This window comes from Equus przewalskii, chromosome 6 (assembly GCF_037783145.1).
Source record: "Equus przewalskii isolate Varuska chromosome 6, EquPr2, whole genome shotgun sequence".
NCBI lineage: Eukaryota > Metazoa > Chordata > Mammalia > Perissodactyla > Equidae > Equus > Equus przewalskii.
The window spans coordinates 73,921,443-73,942,385 of NC_091836.1; the positions used below are offsets into that span (position 1 = coordinate 73,921,443).

Here is a 20,943-nt window from a genome sequence, read left to right on the forward strand (position 1 = left end):
ATAACATTTGGTGAATTAATAAAGAAGTAAATGGTGGAGGTAGCAGAAAAAGTATTGTATAAAATGGAAAGCATGAGTTCTCCTGATTTTTGTGCCTATAACTCTCTGAAAGACCCTGGAAATGTACGGTTATTTTTAGACTTTGTTGCCTTATTAGATCCTGAAGGAGTTTTTTTTATTATTGTTGTTGTTTTGTTTTATTTGGTAGAACATGGTTAAGATGCATTTCCTCTGATTTTTTTTTTTTTTTAAATGACTGGGAAGATCAAGAAACGCAATCAACACTTGTTTTCATTGAGTACCTAGAAACCTAGAACAATATGCCGTGGGCACATTTAAATTAGTGAGAGATACATAGTAATTCCTGAATCGTTCTGAGAAGAATTCTTAGAGGAGGAAACTCAAGCAGGGACTAAAACATAACAGAGCAAAGGAAATGACAGATGTTCAGTATTTTGTTCTTTCTGTGTTTCCTACTCTCATTACCCAGGTAGATCCACAACCCAACTGACTGTTGTCATGGGCTATCAGGATCTGAAAATCACTTAAAATGCTGGGAAATTTCACAAAACAATTAAATAGCATTAGTGAATTGACAGTTAATCAATTAATTTATTAATCAATTAATAAATCAAGCATTGGAAATAATGTGGAATTTTTCTGTTTTGTTTAGTTTTGAGAGACTATTGTTATTGCATAAAGAGGAAGGCACGAAGGTATTAATCAAGGTGGACTTTATGAACAGAACATTTTTACACCATGAATATGAATCTGCTTGGTCTTTGCACCATAGACAAGTGGATTCAGAAATGGAGGGACCAGCAAGTAGAAGCTGGCAAAGAGAATATGGATATAAGGGGGGATATGAGAACCAAACCTGTGTGTGAAGAAGGAGAAGAAGGCAAGGAGGTAGAACTGGAGGAAGACACAGATGTGAGCAATGCAAGTATTGAAAGCTTTCAACCTAGCTTCTTTCTGGGGCAAACGAAAAACTGTGATAAATATCTGTATATAGGACAAAGCGATGAATGTGAGGTCGAAACCTGCAACAGTGAAGGCCACAAACAAACCATAGATTTTGTTGACACGGACATTTTCTGCAGCTAGTTTCACAATGGCCATGTGCTCACAGTAGGAGTGGGAGATGATTGTTGTATGATAAAATTGGAACCGACACTTTATAAGTACTAGGCATGGGGCTACAAGAATGGCAGCCCTGAGTGTTACTACAGCCCCTATTTGGGTGATTAGCTGGTGGGTGAAGATGGAAGTATGTCTTAATGGATAACAGATGGCCACATAGCGGTCCAGCGCCATGGCCAGCAGGATGCCTGACTCCATGATCTGAAATGTGTGGATGAGCCACATTTGAAACAAGCAGGAATCAAAATAAATCTCTTGAATATGAAACCAGAAGATTCCGAGCATCTTGGGGACAATGCTGGTACCAAGTGCAATATCTATGACTGCCAGCATGCCTAAGAAAATGTACATGGGCTCATGGAGGCTACGCTCTGATACAATGATGATCAGAAGCAAGGAATTTCCAATCACAGCAGTTAGATACATTACACAGAATGGGATCCCAATCCAGCACTGCACGGACTCTAGGCCTGGGATTCCAATTAGTGCCAACATGGACGGCATGAAGATTGTGATGTTAGCCATGGACATGGTATGTTCAGTCTCTTTTTGCAAATGGAAGAAGTCAGTCAGTCAGTGCTATTGTTCCTTTTCTACTTCATATTTTAATCCAAAGTCATCATATTGTGTCTGATTTTGGTAGCACTCTAAGTTCATATCATCCATATCATTCATATTATTGAATGGAAAGGAGATCCACAGAGACACATCACTCTTTTCAGGAAGGCACTCATTATCACTGTACCAAAATAAGATGTTATGTGCATAGCAAGTCAACTGAATTAGAACCAACAAAGTTCCTGGGTAAGGGAATTAACTGCTGACCTGTCTATTATATCCATTCTAGACCTGTTGGCCAAATAATTATATCTATTTATTATTTTTGGAACTTGCATTTTAATCTGAGTTTCTTGAATGTGTCCAATTCTCACATTCTGGCTACTCCTATTGTAACCTTTTATTCCAAATAGTCCCTAAGTCAGGAAGAGTCAGTTTGGACCAGTAAATTTTTCGACTCTGATCAGTATATTAGAGTAAAAGGTTCCCTGCGAAAGAAAGTAGAAATAGAAATCGTTAACATCCAAGAGCATAATATATTTATGTACCTATATGATGTATGTTATAGAATATATATACATAATATCTATATGTATCTATATATCCATGTAAGACTTGATGTCTTTTCAAAAGAATGTGAAGGAAAAGCTTCATAAATGATCATTCAAATCTTGTATTTTGGTGATCTTGGTCAAATTTCCTTGTACTTTTTACACTTTCACTAAAACTGTAATTTATTTTGCCTATATTTCTAATAGCTGAAATTCTTAATTAGTTGTGTGCATGAAATAGCTAAAATTCTTTAATACATTTTACAAAATACCTAGAAGAGAGGGATCTCTTGGAGCCAAAGAAAGCTGTATCAACAATGCCTACGGGCAAGAGGATCTATTCATGATGACTACACGATGTAGGAAAATGGGTAACTTAGTCAGAATTGAGGCTAGTTTCATGGGTTTAAACTCTTCAGAGCTACCATTAGCATGAGATTTTGCCCATTTAGGCTTATTAATCCTTAATGAACTATAGTTCATCTGGAATGCTTGAATCATTCTGTGTGGTCAGGCATAAGATTAGTAGAAAATAGATGATGAAAGGGCAGCTTCCTTAAAAAGTGTCAAATATAGAACTAGAAACAGAAGACAGAGGGCAGACATTGGGATACCAGAAATGATTTAGTAAGGGCCTGCAGGGCATCTGAAGAAAATTTAATCACCTCCCAATTCACTAATGACTGAATTTCCTGAAAACTTGAGCTCTTATGCCTTATCTGAAAGTTCTCTGATGAAAATCATTACTTCGTCTACTACATGTTTCCAAGCAAGAAATTCTCAAGCCATACAGTAGAGAACTGTTTGTGATTCAGTAAAAAATAGGGTTAGGTTATTTCATTCTATCATAGGCTTTACAAGAAAGTTGCTTTATGTCAGGGAGCTCATGATCAGTTAAACATGTACTGAATGTCACCAGATATGCCGGTAATGCAGGAAGCAGCTGTGGTTTATCATGCTAAACCTCAAGTGAAAGAATCAGCTGAGCAGGGGTCATTTCATGACAAGAAGACTGTATCAGCTGACATATTTAGGATAGACTAGTCAAGCAACCATTTACTTTGATTTCCACAGCTTTTCTCCTCATGCTTAATTCAGTGACTCCCCAATCTGTCAATCACAGACTCTAATTGGATTTAAGTTTCTCTTCATCAAAGATAATCAGAATTGGAAGAGGCATCCTGTAAGGACAATCACAGTGTCTGACTTATTCACGAGTAAGGAGCTAACATATGAGCATTATCCAACAGGTATAGATAATGGAATGGCAGGTGGAAGTACATCAGTGAATACAGGGCTGAAGAGGTGGAACGATATTGCTGGAAAAGCTGGTAATAAAACATTATGGGGATAAACTGGGGAAAAGTGAGATTTACTTGCCAATTGTTGTTGGAAGCCAGTCTGCTATTACAGGATACCTGAAGGTATTGTCAGTTCTTCCTATCAAGATCATTCATCACTTGTTACTCATCAACTCTTTTCTCCTCTTGAGATTCTAGTATAACTCCTTTGCATTTTCTGTTCTGCAAGGCCTCTTCTTCTATTTGCAGTCTCTGTAACAGCACTTAGTCAATGCATGAACCTTAATCCATTTGGTGCTGGGGCCATCTGCAATAGATGGGCATCTCTGGGATGGCCTTTCATGCTTTCCTTTTGTCTCTGCAATACAGACACTCTTTCTCTTCTGTAAGTCTGTCTGATATCATATTTGCGTTTTCATCCTCCAACAATCCTCATAGCAAGATCTGATTATTCTAGGGAACAGATCAATTTATTGAGCTCAAATTGGAGAATAAATCTGCTAGCCACCAATTTTAATGTTCCCAGGTGAATGTGAGGAGGAGGAGTTACAAACATGGAATGAGGGATTTCCTACCCAGTAGCCAAAACCACCAGGGACCCGGCAGATTTTAATTAAGCCCTCTTGAGCTCCTCCACACCTAATATCTCTGAAATCCTTTCTACAATTTAGGGAAATCTCCTTTCCCTCCTCTTTTGTCTTTCTCCATAGGCTGAATGAAGAGATTGCAATATGCACATTTTCCTTTATCAGCTGAGTTTCTTTCCTGCTGTTCTCATTTGCAAAAAATCTAAAGACCACTGAAATGTAGACATGTTCCTCTGCCAATGCATTCTGTTGAAATTGATATCTTTGTGTCCTTTCCTTTCACTAAGGCACTTCTAGAAAGGAAAGTCTATATTAATCATTGCCTTTTTATCAGACATTTATATCTCATGTTACCGTAGATCCTTTCTTCAGTTTTTTATTTCATTGAAGCCGTTTTCTTAAGTTTAGTAATTTCTCAGAGTGACCAATTAGGATGGGTATTTACAAATCCTACATTATTGAGTGCTAAGCAATTTATTGCACATTTGACTAATTTTTCTCCATCCCTCTCTTTATACTTTTCTCCCTTTTCTTTTCTTTTCTTCTTTTCTTCCTTATAAAAGCAGTTGTTGTATGTCTCATATCTGTGAAGAAATTGTGCCATGTGCTCTTGATGGACAGAAAAAAAAGGTGTAATATATTGTTTCAAAAAATGAAAATTTTAGAAATTTGGGGAGATGATTTAGGATATCTTTTGTCATGAGAAGAAATGATAAATTTTAAGAAAGACTAATGCACATGGCACCTTTCTCCTTGATATGTTTCACCTGATTTCCAGACTTTCTTGTCTGAAGCTGACCTTAAGGGGTACTTGACATAATGTTGAGACATTTGAAATGTTTGAAAGAATACTTTCAGTGAGATGGAGGAAAGTATTCACAATGGAGTCAGGAAAGGAAAAGATAAGGATGAAAAGACAAGAGACCCCGGATACTCTTTCTAGAATTTCCTCTGTGAACGAGAGAGAGTCAATGGTACTGAATCATGTTGAATGTAATTGATTCAGAGGTCAGACTGGCATCTGATCTAATCTTCAACTTATTCTTAGTCACGGACAAATATTTATATATTTAGTATATTTGGAAAGATTTGAAATTACTTCATAGCCACACAAAAAGAAGATACAAATGGGGGCCAGCCCGGTGGCACAGCGGTTAAGTTCGCAGTTCCGCTTAGGGGCCCCGGGTTTGCCGGTTCGGATCTCAGGTGCGGACATGGTACCACTTGTCAGCCATGCTGTGACAGGCATCCCATATATAAACTAGAGGAAGATGGGCTCGGATGTTAGCTCAGGGCCAGACTTCCTCAGCAAAAATAAAAAATAAAAAGATACAAATGGGGCATAAGCATATGAAGAATCTCAGCATTTTTAGTTATTAGAGAATGCAAATTAAAATGACAATGGAATGTAACTCACACAGCTACAATAGATGAAATTTAAAGACTGAGATTGCCTTTAATTGGTGATAACAAGGAATATCTACAACTCATGCACTGCTGTTATGAATGTAAAACTGAATGGCCACTTTAGCAAGGAGTTTGAGATTTCCTTTAAAAGTTAACCTTACACACATCATATGACTCAGTAATCCCATTCCTAGCATTTATTCAGGAGAAGTAAAGTTAGCCTATGCAAGATTATTACCCAAACAATTAGAACAGTATTGTTCATAATAGCCTAAAATTTTGTATATGCGCTTTCTTTGAAAATATGCTAACATTGTACCTTTATTTGTAAAAGATAAAAATTGGTTGGAACTGCATAATTCCTGCCGTCTTCATAGGGAAAAGTCTCTTCCTTTTGCTTCACTAGTCTTTATTGCTTAATATCTGGTCTATTTTGTTTTCGTAATTTTTCTGACACTCTACGTACTTTAGATCATTTTTTCTCCTGGATTTTAATATTTGGATGAAAAACATTACTTTGACATTACTTTCTCTCGGTGTCACTGATGGCAATTCATGTTGCAGTCAAGTTCAATGGATTTTTGAGGTAATAGTACCTCTTTTCCTGTTAGCAATTGATGGAGTACTTGCACTCATGGATAGAATAATCAATAAATACTAAACTAGGACTACTTAATTTTCGTGCTTCCAGTTTCATAGGAAGAGTAGTACAGGCCAAATTGTAGATAAAACAGAGAAAACAGGAAAGATAGTTTGAAATGTCACACCATTGTCAAGTTGTACTTTGAGGACAAAACAGCAGACTGACTCTAAACCTGCGTCACAGTACCTTTTGGTTTCTTTCTCTTCCATTCTTGTTTTTACATCTCTAAATTTGCGCCTTTTTAACTTCCTTTGCATAAGTGAATGTGAGCAGAATTGATGTGTCCATTATGGGTGGAAGCATTAAAATTCTGATCGTTATTCCCCGTATTTTGTTATTTACTTGCAGTGTCTAATCTAAGACCTTCATATCAAAATGGTAAGAGGCCCTGTCTACTACTCTCTGTAATAATTGTATGGAGCATGGTTTATGTTGCAGTAACAAATAGCTCTCAAATCTCAGTGGATTAAAACAGAAAATTTTGAGTTCTTACTACCAAGCATTGTAAAATTACTTTGGGAAATATTAAATATTATGTAATTTATTTGGGCTCAGAAAACCTCTTCTTCCATGAGTCCTTCTAATTTGGAAACTGTATAAATAATCCTGTTGTGAGAACGAATGCTTATTATACAAGATCGGGTCAAGATTTTCATAAGTAGCTATTCTCTCATTCCTTCATTCCAGGTATATTTATCATCAAAATGTGTCATGTACTATGTAGGTCATGAGCATACAGATAAATTAGATATGTCTTCTATCTGGTGGGAGCACTTATATAAAGAAAAAGTGGAAGATAATGTGATACCTGCTATGAAAGATTTTAGGAGAGGTATAGAAAACACGAGAGAAATGGCCAAATTTCCTTAATCGAAGGGCATACCTAACTAAATTCTAAAAGCTAACTAGCATTTAGGCAAGCAAAAAGCACATGTGTTTGCAAACATAATAATAATAACTGTATACATATGCATCAAGGAACTTATTTTGTATAGAAAATGCAAGAAATTTACAGCACTCTGAAAACAAACACATAATATATGTAGGTGAGAGACTATGTTTTACATTTAGAATGCTGCCTTTACTAACTTTCTGAAGTAGAAGAAATATGAGAAATACTAATAAGTGCAAGATAGACAATACATTTTATTTTTCCTTAAATTCTTATTAAAGATTGACAATGGGAATAAGTAACAACTGTGAAAGAGGAGGGATCGTATTTGACAGCTCTTGGAGACACTCACTAGGACTTCGAGATTGAATTGGTGAAGTAATAGAAAATCTAAAGAGGTCTATTAATTATAAGGTGAATGAATTAGTAATCAAATCTACCTAATAAAGAATAACTCAGGACTCCTGATGGGTTCAATGGTGAATTCTACCAGGCATTTAAATAATTGACTCCAATTCTTCTCAAACTCTTCCAAAATATTGAAGTGAGAACTCTTCCAAACCCAACTATGAGGCCAGCATTACCCTGAAACCAAGGCACTACAAGCAAATAAAATTACAGACCAATATCTATAATAAACCTGATACAAAAATTCTCACAATATATAAGCAAACTGAATTCAAGAGTACAATAAAAGGATAATAAACCATGAGCAAATGTGATTCATCTCTGGGCTGCAGGGATGGTTCAACACACACAAATCAGTAAATATGATAAAGTATATTAACAGAATGAAGGAAAAAAGGCATATGATCACCTCACTAAAAGCAGAAAAATCATTTGACAAAGGTCAAAGTCATTTCATGATAAAACCTCTCAACAAATTAGGTATAGAAGAAACGTACTTCAATATAATAAAGCCATAGCTGAGAAGCCGACAGCTAACATCATAAAAAAGATGTTTTTTGTAAAAATTTGTAAAAAAAGAAAAAGAAAACCTTGGGCCTGGCTCTGTGGCTCAGTGGTTAAAGTTCCATGCATTCCACTTTGGTGGCCCAGGTTCACAGGTTTGGATCCTGGGCTCAGACCTACTCCACTCACCAGCTATGCTATGGGAGTGTCCCATGTACAACGTGGAGGAAGATTGGCACGGACTGGGAGAAATCACAAGAGAAAAGCTTCATAACAATGGTCTTGGCAATGAGTTCCTGGATATGACACCAAAAGCACAAGCAACAAAAGCAGAAATAGCCTACTGAGACTACATTAAACTACAAAGCTTTTGCACAGGAAAGGAAACCATCAGCGAGGTGAAAAGACAATCTACAGAATGGGAGAAAACCATCTATTTGAGAAAGGGTTAATACAAAAAATATATAAGGAACTACTATGATAGAAAAAGCCCTGTTAAAAACTGGACAAAAGACTTTAATAGATATTTCTCTAAAGAAGACATACAAAGACCAACAGATATATGGAAATATACTAATCATTCTTAATTATCAGGGAAAGGCAAATCAAACTCAAATTGAGATACTTCACATCTAATAGGATGGCCATTATAAAAAACCAAAAAAGCAAAAAAAAAAAAAAAAGCAAGTAATGAGTAAAACGTGTTGGCAAGAAAATGGATTAATCAAAACCCTTGTGCTCTGCTGGTGGAAAGGTTCTCTAATACAACCACTGTGGAAAGTAGCGTGGAGTTTCCTCAAAAAATTAAAAATACAAATACCATATTATCCAGCAATACCACTTCTCAGTATTTAATTGAAAGAATGGAACACAAGATCTCAAAGAGATATTGCATTTCCACCTTCATTGCAGCAGTATTCACAACAGTCGGTAGGTGGAAACAACATGAATGACCATGAATGGATGAATGAATAAATAAAATGTGGTATATTCTTACAATGAAACATTATTTAGCCTTTTAAAAGAAGGAAATTCATTCATATGGTACAATATAGCTCAATCTTTCGGCCATTATGGGAAGCAAAATCAGTCAGCAGAGAAGCATGATTCTACTTACATGAAATATCCAAAGTTATCAAATTCATAGAAACAGAAAGTAGAATGGTACTTACTAGGAGACAGAGAGAGAGAAAAAAAGAGAGCTGGTTTTACTGTTTCACAGTAATTCCCCTACCCCTGAGTCCCTGGAATTTTTCTCTCTGTTTTTACGGGTTTATCTTTTTTAAGATTCCACATATAAGTGATATCATACAGTATTGGTCTTTCCTTGTCTGACTTGTCTCACTTAGCATAATGTCCTCAGAGTCCATCATTATTGTAACAAATGGCATGATTCCCTTTCTCATGGCTGAATAAAATAATCATCAGGGAAATAAAAATTAAATTTAAAATCACAGTAATATATTACCTCATGCCTGTGATAATGTCTATCATCGAGAGAACAAAAGATAATGAGTGTTGTAGAGGATGTGGAGAAAGGGAACACTTGTACATTGTTGGTGAAAAAGTACATTTGTTCAGCCACTATGGAAAACAATATGGAGATTCATCAAAAAATTAAAAACAGACCTACCCTATGATCCAGTAATTCTACTTCTGGGTAGGTACCCAGAGGAAATGAAAAAACAATATTGAAGGAATATAGGCACTCCCATATTTAAGGCGGGATTATTCACAATAGCCAAGATATGGAAACAACCTTAGTGCCCAACCACAGATGAATGGATACAGATGATATGGTGCATGTATACAATGGGATATCATCCATCTTATTGTTTCCATTCCAACTAATCCTTTCTTATTTTCTTTTTTCATAAAGTCATTGTGAGATCAACCATCAAGTTCTATGTTTCTATGTACTTAGATCCTTTTCAAAGAGCAAAATTAAATAGATTAGATGTATTCTTTCTGTTCCATGTCTACTGGACCAAAGAGATTCCCCTTGTCTTGTGTTTGCTATTCATCACCTATGCTTTCTGTGGTTTACCAATTGGAATTGGGACAAGAATCATTTAATGTAAAGGTATTTCAAGAACTAGACTCCACCTAGGCTGGACATAAAGGTTCCACTGTGGGGGTAGACTACTCTGCTGATCATAATCAAAGGAGAAATTTGACTAGCATATTTTTCTGTTTTGCAGCTCACTACCTTGCCTTCTCAGCTTAGTCTCTTCATAGTCTGATCCCTCTGCAACAGATGCAGAATACTTTCAACCTAATTTTTCAAAGTTTCAGTGCTTTTCCATAATCCAGCCACACATCGTGCAACTTTTCCTCCTTATTATCTGTGCACAAAAAGTCAATTATTTTTAGTTCATAGCTGCGTTCCTTGACAACCACTCTCAGAGCTTGTTCTTATTATGCCCTGCTATTTACACATCTCTTGTATTTAATTTCAAGTGCCAATCTATGTCCTTTGTTCTTTTCTCTCCCCGTCAATAACCATTATTACATCCCTAAGCCTGAACAGTCATTTATTCTCAAGCATGTGTAATGACATAGCTTCTCTATGAAATGGAATTTTTTCATTACTTATACCCTTATGCCTCTTATATCTACTCTAAATACGATGATTTCTATAGATGTGAACATTTTCTTCTACAGATTGTTTTTCATAGAACTAGCTCCACCCTCTTCTTTGTCTTTGCCCTTTACTGATCACTACAACACACAACTTTACAATCCTCAGAACCTCCTGTGAGTGGTCTGCCTTACCATTTTCTTTTTTTTTTTTTTTGAGGATGGTTAGCCTTGAGGTAACATGCATCACCAAACCTCCTCTTTTTGCTGAGGAAGACTGACCCTGAGCTAACATCCGTGCTCATCTTCCTCCACTTTACATGTAGGACGCCTGCCCAGCATGACTTGATAAGCAGTGCGTAGGTCTGCACCCTGGATCCAAACTGGCGAACCCCGGGCTGCCAAAGCAGAGTGCACAAACTTAACCACTACACCACTGGGCCAGCCCTTGCTTTACCATTTTCATAGCCTTGGTGTTTTCCTTGCCTATTGATTCCTCACAATCTTTATTTATCTTTGTCTTACGAAAATGTTTCCTCCCCATAATTTGTGAAGTATTAATTTATAAATTATATTTATTTATTTTTGTTAGTGATTTCACAGCTCATTTTCTAAAACCATTTCAGCAAAGTACAAAACAGAAAGAGACAGTGAGGAATACCTAAAACAACAGATTGGAAATATAGAAAAATCTTACAGTCATGTCCTCGCCATCATCCTTCCAGCTTTTTCCCCTGATAAATGCAGATTATCTCTGAGACATCTAAGGTTATCTAGAACACACCCCAGGTCAATTGCAGGAGCATTTATTGCCTCCTTTTCCTAAAACTTATTCAACTGTGAGCTAGCTTTTCTTTTCTGAGACTCATTGTTCTGGAACTTTTCTTTTTAGCAAACAGTCGATATGCCAAACTAGAGCTTCTTCAAATCAGAAGGTAGCATTATTACACACAGATTAGAGTATTATAATGTAATGATTTTATTCAGTACTTATTTATTAAACGTCTACTATATTCTAAGTATTTGTTAAAGCAATTGAGGGACAACTTAAATTTACTTATCCTATATTTTTCACGTATCTATGTCATACTAAGTGTTTGGAATTCAAAATTAGCATCTGTCATTTATTAAATATGTGTTATATGATTCACCTTCACTAGATACTTACATACTTTAGATTATTTTATCTTCCTTATCTTATGATATTGATATCATTACCCTATTATATTAATAAAAAACTAAGACATTGTTATAGGTCAATCCACTTGAATGAAAATTCCATGGCATACTGATCCAAAAGAACAACAAAGAAATTTGTGTCCCCTGAGAATGACTTATTATTCATGCCAGATGTTTATTTTGTGAAAAACTGGGTTGTGCCTTATAAAACGGATTTTAAGTTTTGGTGTCAAGAAAAAGAAAGGAAGAGAATCCCGTTCTCTGCATGGTACAAGAAAATCTAACAAGTCTGGATTATTTGCCTCTGCCTAGAAGACATGTCATCCTGTTTTTGTCCTGTGTGATTGGGTCTGGTCCTATTTAATAGACTGGTCCTTTTGCATTGAGAGACTCTCTGACTCTGTCTTGTCTGCCGTAAAGTTATATTCATCCCAGAAAAACCAATGGCATTGGATTGAAGGCAGTTATGTGCTGGAGCCAGCTCATACTGGCTTAGGAGAGCTGGGTGTGTGCATCTCTTCCCAGCTCTGCACTCAGTGACTTCATGTTGAGAGATGGAAATCATCAATAGCTCTAGTATCTACACCAGGAAACCGAACAACCAATGCATGCAATGCAGAGTGCAAACCACATACCAAAATAACAAAAGATGGACCCAAAATAGAATGAAATATATCAGGGAAAAAAAGATAATGCTTTGCACATGGAGTATGTAGTAGGCATATGTGAGGTCAGTGGTTTCTGAAATCTGTACACTACTTATTTACTTATTTGTTTATTTATTTACCCATTTTTTTATTTTCTGAGGAAGATTTGCCCTGAGCTAACATCCACTGCCAATCCTCCTCTTTTTTTGCTTGAAGAAGATTAGCTCTGAGCTAACATCTGTGCCAATCCTCCTCTATCTTTTGTATGTGGGACACCTCCACAGAGTGGCTGGTGAGTGGAATAGGTCCTCACCTGACATCTGAAGCTGTGAACCCACAAACCCAGGCTGCTGAAGCAGAGTGAACAGTACTTTAACCACTTGGCCATGGGGCTGGGTCCTGTGCACTACTTTTTATTTTATTTTTATTTTTTTTAAAGATTTCATTTTTTCCTTTTTCTTCCCAAAGCCCCCCAGTACATAGTTATATATTCTTCGTTGTGAGTCCTTCTAGTTGTGACATGTGGGACGCTGCATCAGCGTGGTTTGATGAGCACTGCCATGTCCACGCCCAGGATTCGAACCAACGAAACACTGGGCGACCTTCAGTGGAGCGTGCGAACTTAACCACCCAGCCACAGGGCCAGCCCCATGCACTGCTTTTTAGAGAGAGTGTAACTCACAAGATAGGTCTATTGAATGACTCCCAAGATACTTTTGGAAACACGCATAAAATGTTTGAACCTGAAGGAACCATAATGCTATAGAATGTTAGAGACAAAAATATTCTTAGATGGTATTTATTTAAAATTCGTTAGAAATACAGGGGTATAAGATGTTATAGAAACAGCATGACTCCTTATTTTGGTGACTGATGTAATTCCTAATATTAAATGGAAATAATTGCCTCTATAAATATTTTAAGGCAAATGTACCTCTCTGTGAAATGTAATAGGAAATACAAAGAGCAAATTTTCAGAAGAGGCTCTTATTTCTGCATGTTCCCCAGAGAAAACTAGAAAAAATAACTTAATTTTAAAGTATAACAGAACTAGAAATGGAAATTAAATTAAGATGAGTGTCCTTTGCATACAGAGAAGAGAGCAATCATGGAAAAGCTTATTTGGCCAGTGTCCTGCCTGCCAGGTGTCAGAGTAGACTCAGGTACATTCACACAATGGAATATCATACAGACATGCAGAAATGAAATTCTGATTGTACATCTATCATGAAGTTCATCTACAACATGAGTGAACCTTGAAAACGTTGTGCTACGTGAAAGAGGCCAGGCAAAAAAGTGCAGGTACTGTATGATCCACTTACATGACATGCCCAAAATGGTCAAGTCAATAGAGACAGAAAGTAGGTTAGTGGTTGCCATAGGCAGGGGGCAGGGCAAAATAGGGGGTGACTACTAATGGCAATGGCATGTCTTTATTGAGGTGATGAAAATGTTCTGGAATTAGACAGTAGTGATGGTTACACAATTTTTTGAATATATTGAAAAACAGAGACTTTCATACTTTAAAGGGTGAATATTATAGTATTTAAATTATATCTCAATTTAAATAAAAATAACCTATTTATGAGTTTAGTAATTTTCTCTGCGTTTGACCAAGTCAGATATTGAACTCCTATACTGCATTTTTTCAATTCAGTTACTGTATTCTTCAGCTCCAAAATTTGAGTTTTTTACTTTTTACATTTTCTCTATCTGCTAATGTTCTCATTTTGTTCATATATTGTTATCCCCAGCTCATTGAGCAATAGTATGATGGTTATTTCCAATTCTTGTCTAATTCATATACCTCTTGTTCTTTGGGATTGATTTCTGGAGATTTCTTTTCATCCTCTGATTGAGACAAATTTTTCCTTTCTGTTTTTTTTGATGATTGTTGCCAATCTTCTTTTTTTTTCTCCTTCTCTTCTCCCCAAAGCCCCCCAGTCTATAGTTGTAATATTCTAGTTGTGAGTGCCTCTGGTTGTGCTATGTGGGATGCCGCCTCAGTATGGCTTGATGAGAGGTGTCATGTCCTCACTCAGGATCTGACCCAGCGAAACCCTGGGCAGCTGAAGCAGAGTGCATGAATTTAACCACCTGCCATGGGGCCGGCCCCTTTCCTGTTGCTCCATGTGCCTTGTGAGGTTGTGCTGGGATCTATGCATGTGAAAATCAGCCACTTCTACTCTTTATGGACTGACTTTGTACAGTGAACAGTCTTCGACAATCAGCCTGGCTAGAGATTCTGGGGGCCTTTCAGATGTCTCGGTGGATGTGGCTTATCTGTATTTGTGCAGGTAAATTCTCAATTAGAGGGACTTGAGGGTTTCTTTTGTCAGGAATTTAAATCAATCTCCTTTCCGTCTGACATCTATGTGTTACTGCGGGTTCTCTGGAGCAGCAGAAACCCACCCAGGTCTTTTGTTCTCTGCCTCCTCAGGCATCCTGAGTATGCCAGGTTCCATCAGTGCTCCAGAAGAGGTGAGACAGAAATCGGTGCCTTGGGAAACCTCCCCGGATCCAAATCCTTGGACACTTACTGCAATTCTTTGCCTCTCTAGGGAGGAGCAAAGAGTTGGGGATTTCTCCATCTCCTCTCAAAGTGAATTGGGGTGTGGGAGGACTAACGATGGTGAGTGCATGTTAGTCCAAGCCATTGCTTTCATTCTCCGTGGCTCCCAACCTGCGCTCTTTGCTGTCAGCACTTAGATTCAGGGATGTTGTTGAGTGGGTGTCAGTGTGGGAGTAAGAAGGTTCTGGGGCTTCCTATTCTGCTTCTTGTTGATGTCATCCCTCCTCTTATTCTTTCTCTTTTTTTTTTTTGCCATTCAATTTAATATGTCTTTATTTTTGTGACAATGCATACCTTTGTTTCCACATACTCACATCTTTTTGTTGATAATAAAAGTAGGTAAATTTCTGCTTATCTCTCTCTGGCTGCCATAACAAAATTCCATTGAGTAGGTGGTTTATACACAGAAATTTATGTTGTCATTGTTCTGGAGTCTAGAAGTCCAAGATGAAGATCCTGACATGGTCACTTTCTGCTGAGAGCTCTCTTTATGGCTTGTAAATGATCACCTTCTTGCTGTGTCCTCATGTGGCAGGGAAAGAGAGGAAAAGCTCTCTGGTGTCTCTTCTTATTAGATCACCAATCTGACATTGTGGGTCCCATTCTTATGACTTCATGTAAATCTAATTATGTCAAAAGCCCCATCTCCAATTACCATCACATTGGGAGTCAGGGCCTCAACATACGAATTTGGGTGACACATTTCAGTACATAGCAAGTGTACACTTACTTTCTCAGAATCACCTCATATAAAGTAACTAAATTAAATTAAAAGGCTATTGTTAATAAGAAAAATTTGAAAAAAAATATTTTTACGTAAATGTAGATGTCTACTTTCTAATGTTTATTTCAGTGAAAATATTTTCCTGTCTTCTAGTTTTGTTACAAATTGTTGGTTAGAGATATAAACATTTAGACAAAAGAGGCCTTTCTTAGCATTAAATATATTTTTATGTGAATTTTTTTTTTAAAGATTTTATTTTTTTCCTTTTTCTCCCCAAAGCCCCCCAGTACATAGTTGTATATTCTTCGTTGTGGGTCCTTCTAGCCGTGGCATGTGGGACACCGCCTCAGCGCGGTCCGATGAGCAGTGCCATGTCCGTGCCCAGGATCTGAACCAACGAAACACTGGGCCGCCTGCAGCAGAGCGCGCGAACTCAACCACTCAGCCACGGGGCCAGCCCCTATTTTTATGTGAAATTTTGTGATCTTAGTCATTGTGACTGTCTTGTTTATACAAGCATCATAAAAGGAGATATACATTTCAAAACCATTTGGTCTCAGTGGTTTCCATGGACAAAACAACTTATATAAATGTCACATGGTAATGTCATTTTAATTAAAAAAGGCAAATTACGCCAAAAATGGTGTGGTGTTTGGAAAAAAAATCACACTAGGCAACAATCTAGTAATGGAGAAGAAAGCCATCCAGCGGATGGGTAGTGTGTGCACCAAAAGATAAAATTACTCATCATAAGTTAGTCTGTCAAGTATTTCCTTAAAAGTGGTCCCTTCCTCATCCTTTTCTTTTCCTCTTCCTCCTTCTTCTAAAGACTATAAAATAATTCATGGATTCTAATGCTATTAGGATGTAATGTAAAAATTAATGACAACTGGCTAAATCAGTGCAAGCCCTGCATTTGCGTTATCATGTATTACTCTCATAGTTACTCGTGAGACACTATTTTAGGTATGGTTATGCAGAGGCTCAAAAAGTTCTTCACCTTTGATAAGTTCACAGAGTTAATACAGGTTTGAGATGGACTAACGGCTCAGGCATTTGACTCCTAGTCCCATGATTTTTATCACTACACTAGAGTTAATTTATTCAAATATAGATATTTATTATTCAGGGTCAATCCTCAGATATTCAGGTAGAACTGACCTGCATTGGCCCCCTTCTCTCATGTGTATTGACTACTCTCATTCTTGGCCATTGGCTGACTTCAACTCAAATAGCCTGGTCAAAGAAGCCCGTATTTTCTCTCACTGTGAGAAATGAGGTATACTGCTTTTCTATCCAGATGAATTAGAGTTGTTCACCTAGGGGTGTGTCCGGGATAGTGGAGACTCCCGGTTCTCCTCTTGTACTTACAGTGATCTCTTTTTTATCTTTTCTGTCTGTAAGTGTTGGTTTAGAACTGATTCTGATAATTTAAAGACCATGATGCTTGAAATATCTAGACTCTAGACTAGATATTCTATGGGCTATTGGCAGTTGAAGATGGTGCAAATATTTCCTAATTTCATATTCTGTCTCCATGTTGGTTTTATACACCCACATATTTTCTGGATGACTGCCAGAATGAGCAATTGTTAGACCTATTTCAAACTTCTCCAAATAAGCTGAGAATTATAGGTGACCACCCTAAGCTGACCTGCTGCCTATTTTTATATAATCCGCTAGCTAAGAATGGTTTTTACAGGAATCGGTCTGATGATAGGGAAAATTTGACTTTTATGACCACCTAAGAATAATGTTATCCCCAAGAAAAAAACCAATGCCATTTTTCTAATTTGTAGACTCATATCACAGAAAAACTACACAATTGTGGTTATGATTATTAATATTATTATTGAATGTCATCAATTTTTTGTGGAAGTATGTTTTCTCTTGTGTTATAGAAATATCTCCATAATATTCTTGAATTGCTTCTTTGCACAAAAAGTATAAACTATTTACTTGGTCCTTCACATAAAAGTTTGCTGAACCCTAGTTAGGACATTATGAAATTACCTCTCATGTTATTTAGTTTTATTCCTAAAAAGTTATGTTATCCAAGAACAACACCCCTTATTGGTAATCCAATCTAATAATATCTAATAAATATTGATATTCAAAAGAGTCTCAAAAGATCCCCAGAATATCATCCAGAGTTACCAATAATCGTCCTTGGCAGTTCTAGATATGAGATAAGGCCCAGTACATAAAACCAGCCAGAATATCCACCATCTCTGTGACATGCAGTCCAATATTTCTTAGACCAGCGATTTTAATGTCATAAATCAAAGTACGGACATCTGCACACATATGTTTACTTTCCATATTTTTTTAAATGATCTATGAGTTGAGGATTTTAGGAGCAATCTACTATCAAGTTCTCAAGTAATTAATCTTAGAGAAAACCCCACATCTCTTCATTAGTATAACAGCCTTGATTTGTTTAAATATATCCTGTTTTGTATCCACTGAGAATATATCTTGCCTCATGCCCAAATAGATACCTACACACACAGACACACACATAGACATACATGCACACAAACAACACATGCCCATCTAAAAGAGAAAGACTCTCCAATGACACATTATAGCTTTCAGAGTAATATTCAACAACTCTGCACAGTGTCCATGGCCATTCTTGACATTCATATTTTCCTTGTGTCTTCGTATTGTACCTTACATTGAAAGAAAAAAAAAAAACCCTATTACGTAGAACCTTAACCCACATTGTCTAGTTTAAATCTCCTTCATCGTCTACCTGGCAGGGTGGTCCTTACGTGCTTGGACACTCATTCATCATAGCTCAAGAATCAGACTTCCTAATTAAAATAGAAAACTAAACAGTTATAACTCTCCTGACTGCTGCTTTCAGTTAGAGTAGATGCTCCATTCACTTTGCTAACCCCAGAATCTATGCATACCACTATCTTTCTCTCTTATTTTCTTGACTCTCTTTCTCAGAAATTTAAGGCCAAGGGGCCAGCCAAGCGGCATAGTGGTCAGGTTCACGTGCTTTGCTTTGGTGACCTGGGGTTTGCTGGTTCACATCCTGGGTGCGGATCTATACCGTGCTCATCAAGCCATGCTGTGGTGTCATCCCACACAGAAGATCAAGAAGGACTTGCAAGTAGGATATACAACTATGTGCTGGGATGTTGAGGAGAAAAAAAAAAGAAGGGAGGAAGGTTGGCAACAGATGGTAGCTCAGGGTCAATCTTCCCCACCAAAAAGCATAACTTTAAAAAAAATATAAGGCTAAAAATTCACAAAATTTAATCAGTGTTCCAAATTTATCACTATGCCATTTTTCTCTCGTATAATATTTTTTCACATTGTAGGTTTGTGATAAAACCTGATGAATGAATATAGAAGTAAATACTGGACATAGCCAAAAAAAATATTGATCTATAACATGGAACACTTGAATTCTCATGATTCTTGTGCCTGTCACTCTCTAAATGACCCTGGAAATTTGCTGAAAATTTTAAACTTTAATGGACCATTAGATTGTTAAGGGATTTTTAGTGTTTTGTTTTTTGGTGGTTTTTTTTTTTTGGATAGAGCATGGTTAAGATACACTGCTTTTATTTTATTTTATTTTTTTTAGGTGACTGGGATGATCAAGAAACACAATGAATAAGACGATTTTGTTGACTACCTGGACACCATAGAACAATATTCCTTGGGTGAGTTTAAATATAGTGGGAGAAACACAGCAATTCATGAATCCTTCTAGAGAAGGATTCTTAGAGGAGGAAACTCAACCAGGGACTACAATTTAAAAGAGTAAACAAACAACGTATGTTCATGATTTTGTTCTTTCTATGTTTCTCATTCTTATGACGACGGTAGGATCCACGACCCCATTGACTGATAGTTGTCATGGGCTATGATATTTGAAAACCATCTAACATGCTGGCAAATTTCACAAAAAAATTAAATAGAAAACTCAAGCATCTCAAATAATGTGTAGTTTTTGTTATTTTATTTAGTTTTGAGACTGTTATTGCAGAAAGAGGAAGGCATGAAGATGTAAATCAAGGTGGATTTTGTGAACAGAACATGTTTACCACACGGACACGGATCTGCTTGGTCTTTGCACCATAGACAAGTGGATTGAGAAATGGAGGGACCAGCAAGTATAAGTTAGAAAAGAGGATATGGATATACGGGGGGAAATGAGAACCAAACCTGTGTGTGAAGAAGGAGAAGAAGGCAAGGAGGTAGAACTGGAGGAAGACACAGATGTGAGCAATGCAAGTATTGAAAGCTTTCAACCTAGCTTCCTTCTGGGGCAAACGAAAAACTGCGATAAATATCTGAATATAGGACAAAGTGATGAATGTGAGGTCGAAACCTGCAACGGTGAAGGCCACAAACAAACCATAGATTTTGTTGACATGGACATTTTCTGCAGCCAGTTTCACAATGGCCATGTGCTCACAGTAGGAGTGGGAGATGATTGTTGTATGATAAAATTGGAACCGACACTTTATAAGTACTAGGCATGGGGCTACAAGAATGGCAGCCCTGAGTGTTACTACAGCCCCTATTTGGGTGATTAGCTGGTGGGTGAAGATGGAAGTATGTCTTAGTGGATAACAGATGGCCACATAGCGGTCCAGCGCCATGGCCAGCAGGATGCCTGACTCCGTGCCCTGAAATGTGTGGATGAGCCACATTTGAAGCAAGCAGGAATCAAAATAAATCTCTTGAATATGAAACCAGAAGATTCCGAGCATCTTGGGGACAATGCTGGTACCAAGTGCAATATCTATGACTGCCAGCATGCCTAGGAAAATGTACATGGGCTCATGGAGCCTGCGCTCTGATATAATGGTGATCAGAAGCAAGGTATTTCCAATCATAGCAATGAGATACATGGCACAGAATGGGATCCCAATCCAGCGTTGCACAGCCTCTAGGCCTGGGATCCCTATTAATCTCAACACAGAAGGCATGGAAACTGTGGTGTTGGACATGGACATGGTGTCTTTGGGCCTCGTGATGCAAACAAAATAAGTTACACAGTCAGTGCTACTGTTGCTCTTCTACTTTCTGTTTTTATCCAATGTCATCATATCGAGTCTGTCTAATTTTGATAGAACTCTAAGAGTATCATACATTTCATTCATATTCTTGAAGAGAAAAGAGATTCATAGAGACGCATAACTGTTTTCAGGAAGAGCATCCACAAGCACTGTGCCACAATATGATGTTATGTGCATGGCAGGTCAACTACGTTAG

The 20,943-nt window shown here is 37.2% G+C and overlaps 2 protein-coding genes across 2 annotated transcripts; both read right to left on the minus strand.

Annotated features, from left to right (window-relative positions):
• Positions 1-735: 735 nt before the first annotated feature.
• LOC103553380 (olfactory receptor 52A1-like) lies at positions 736-1,674 on the minus strand. Its single transcript, XM_008523917.2, has one exon. It carries the CDS (start codon positions 1,672-1,674, stop codon positions 736-738), a length of 939 nt encoding a protein of 312 aa, XP_008522139.2.
• An 18,059-nt stretch (positions 1,675-19,733) lies between these two features.
• On the minus strand, positions 19,734-20,684 carry LOC103554191 (olfactory receptor 52A1-like). Its single transcript, XM_070626714.1, has one exon. The coding sequence runs from the start codon at positions 20,682-20,684 to the stop codon at positions 19,734-19,736; it is 951 nt and encodes a 316-aa protein (XP_070482815.1).
• Between the last annotated feature and the right edge of the window lie 259 nt (positions 20,685-20,943).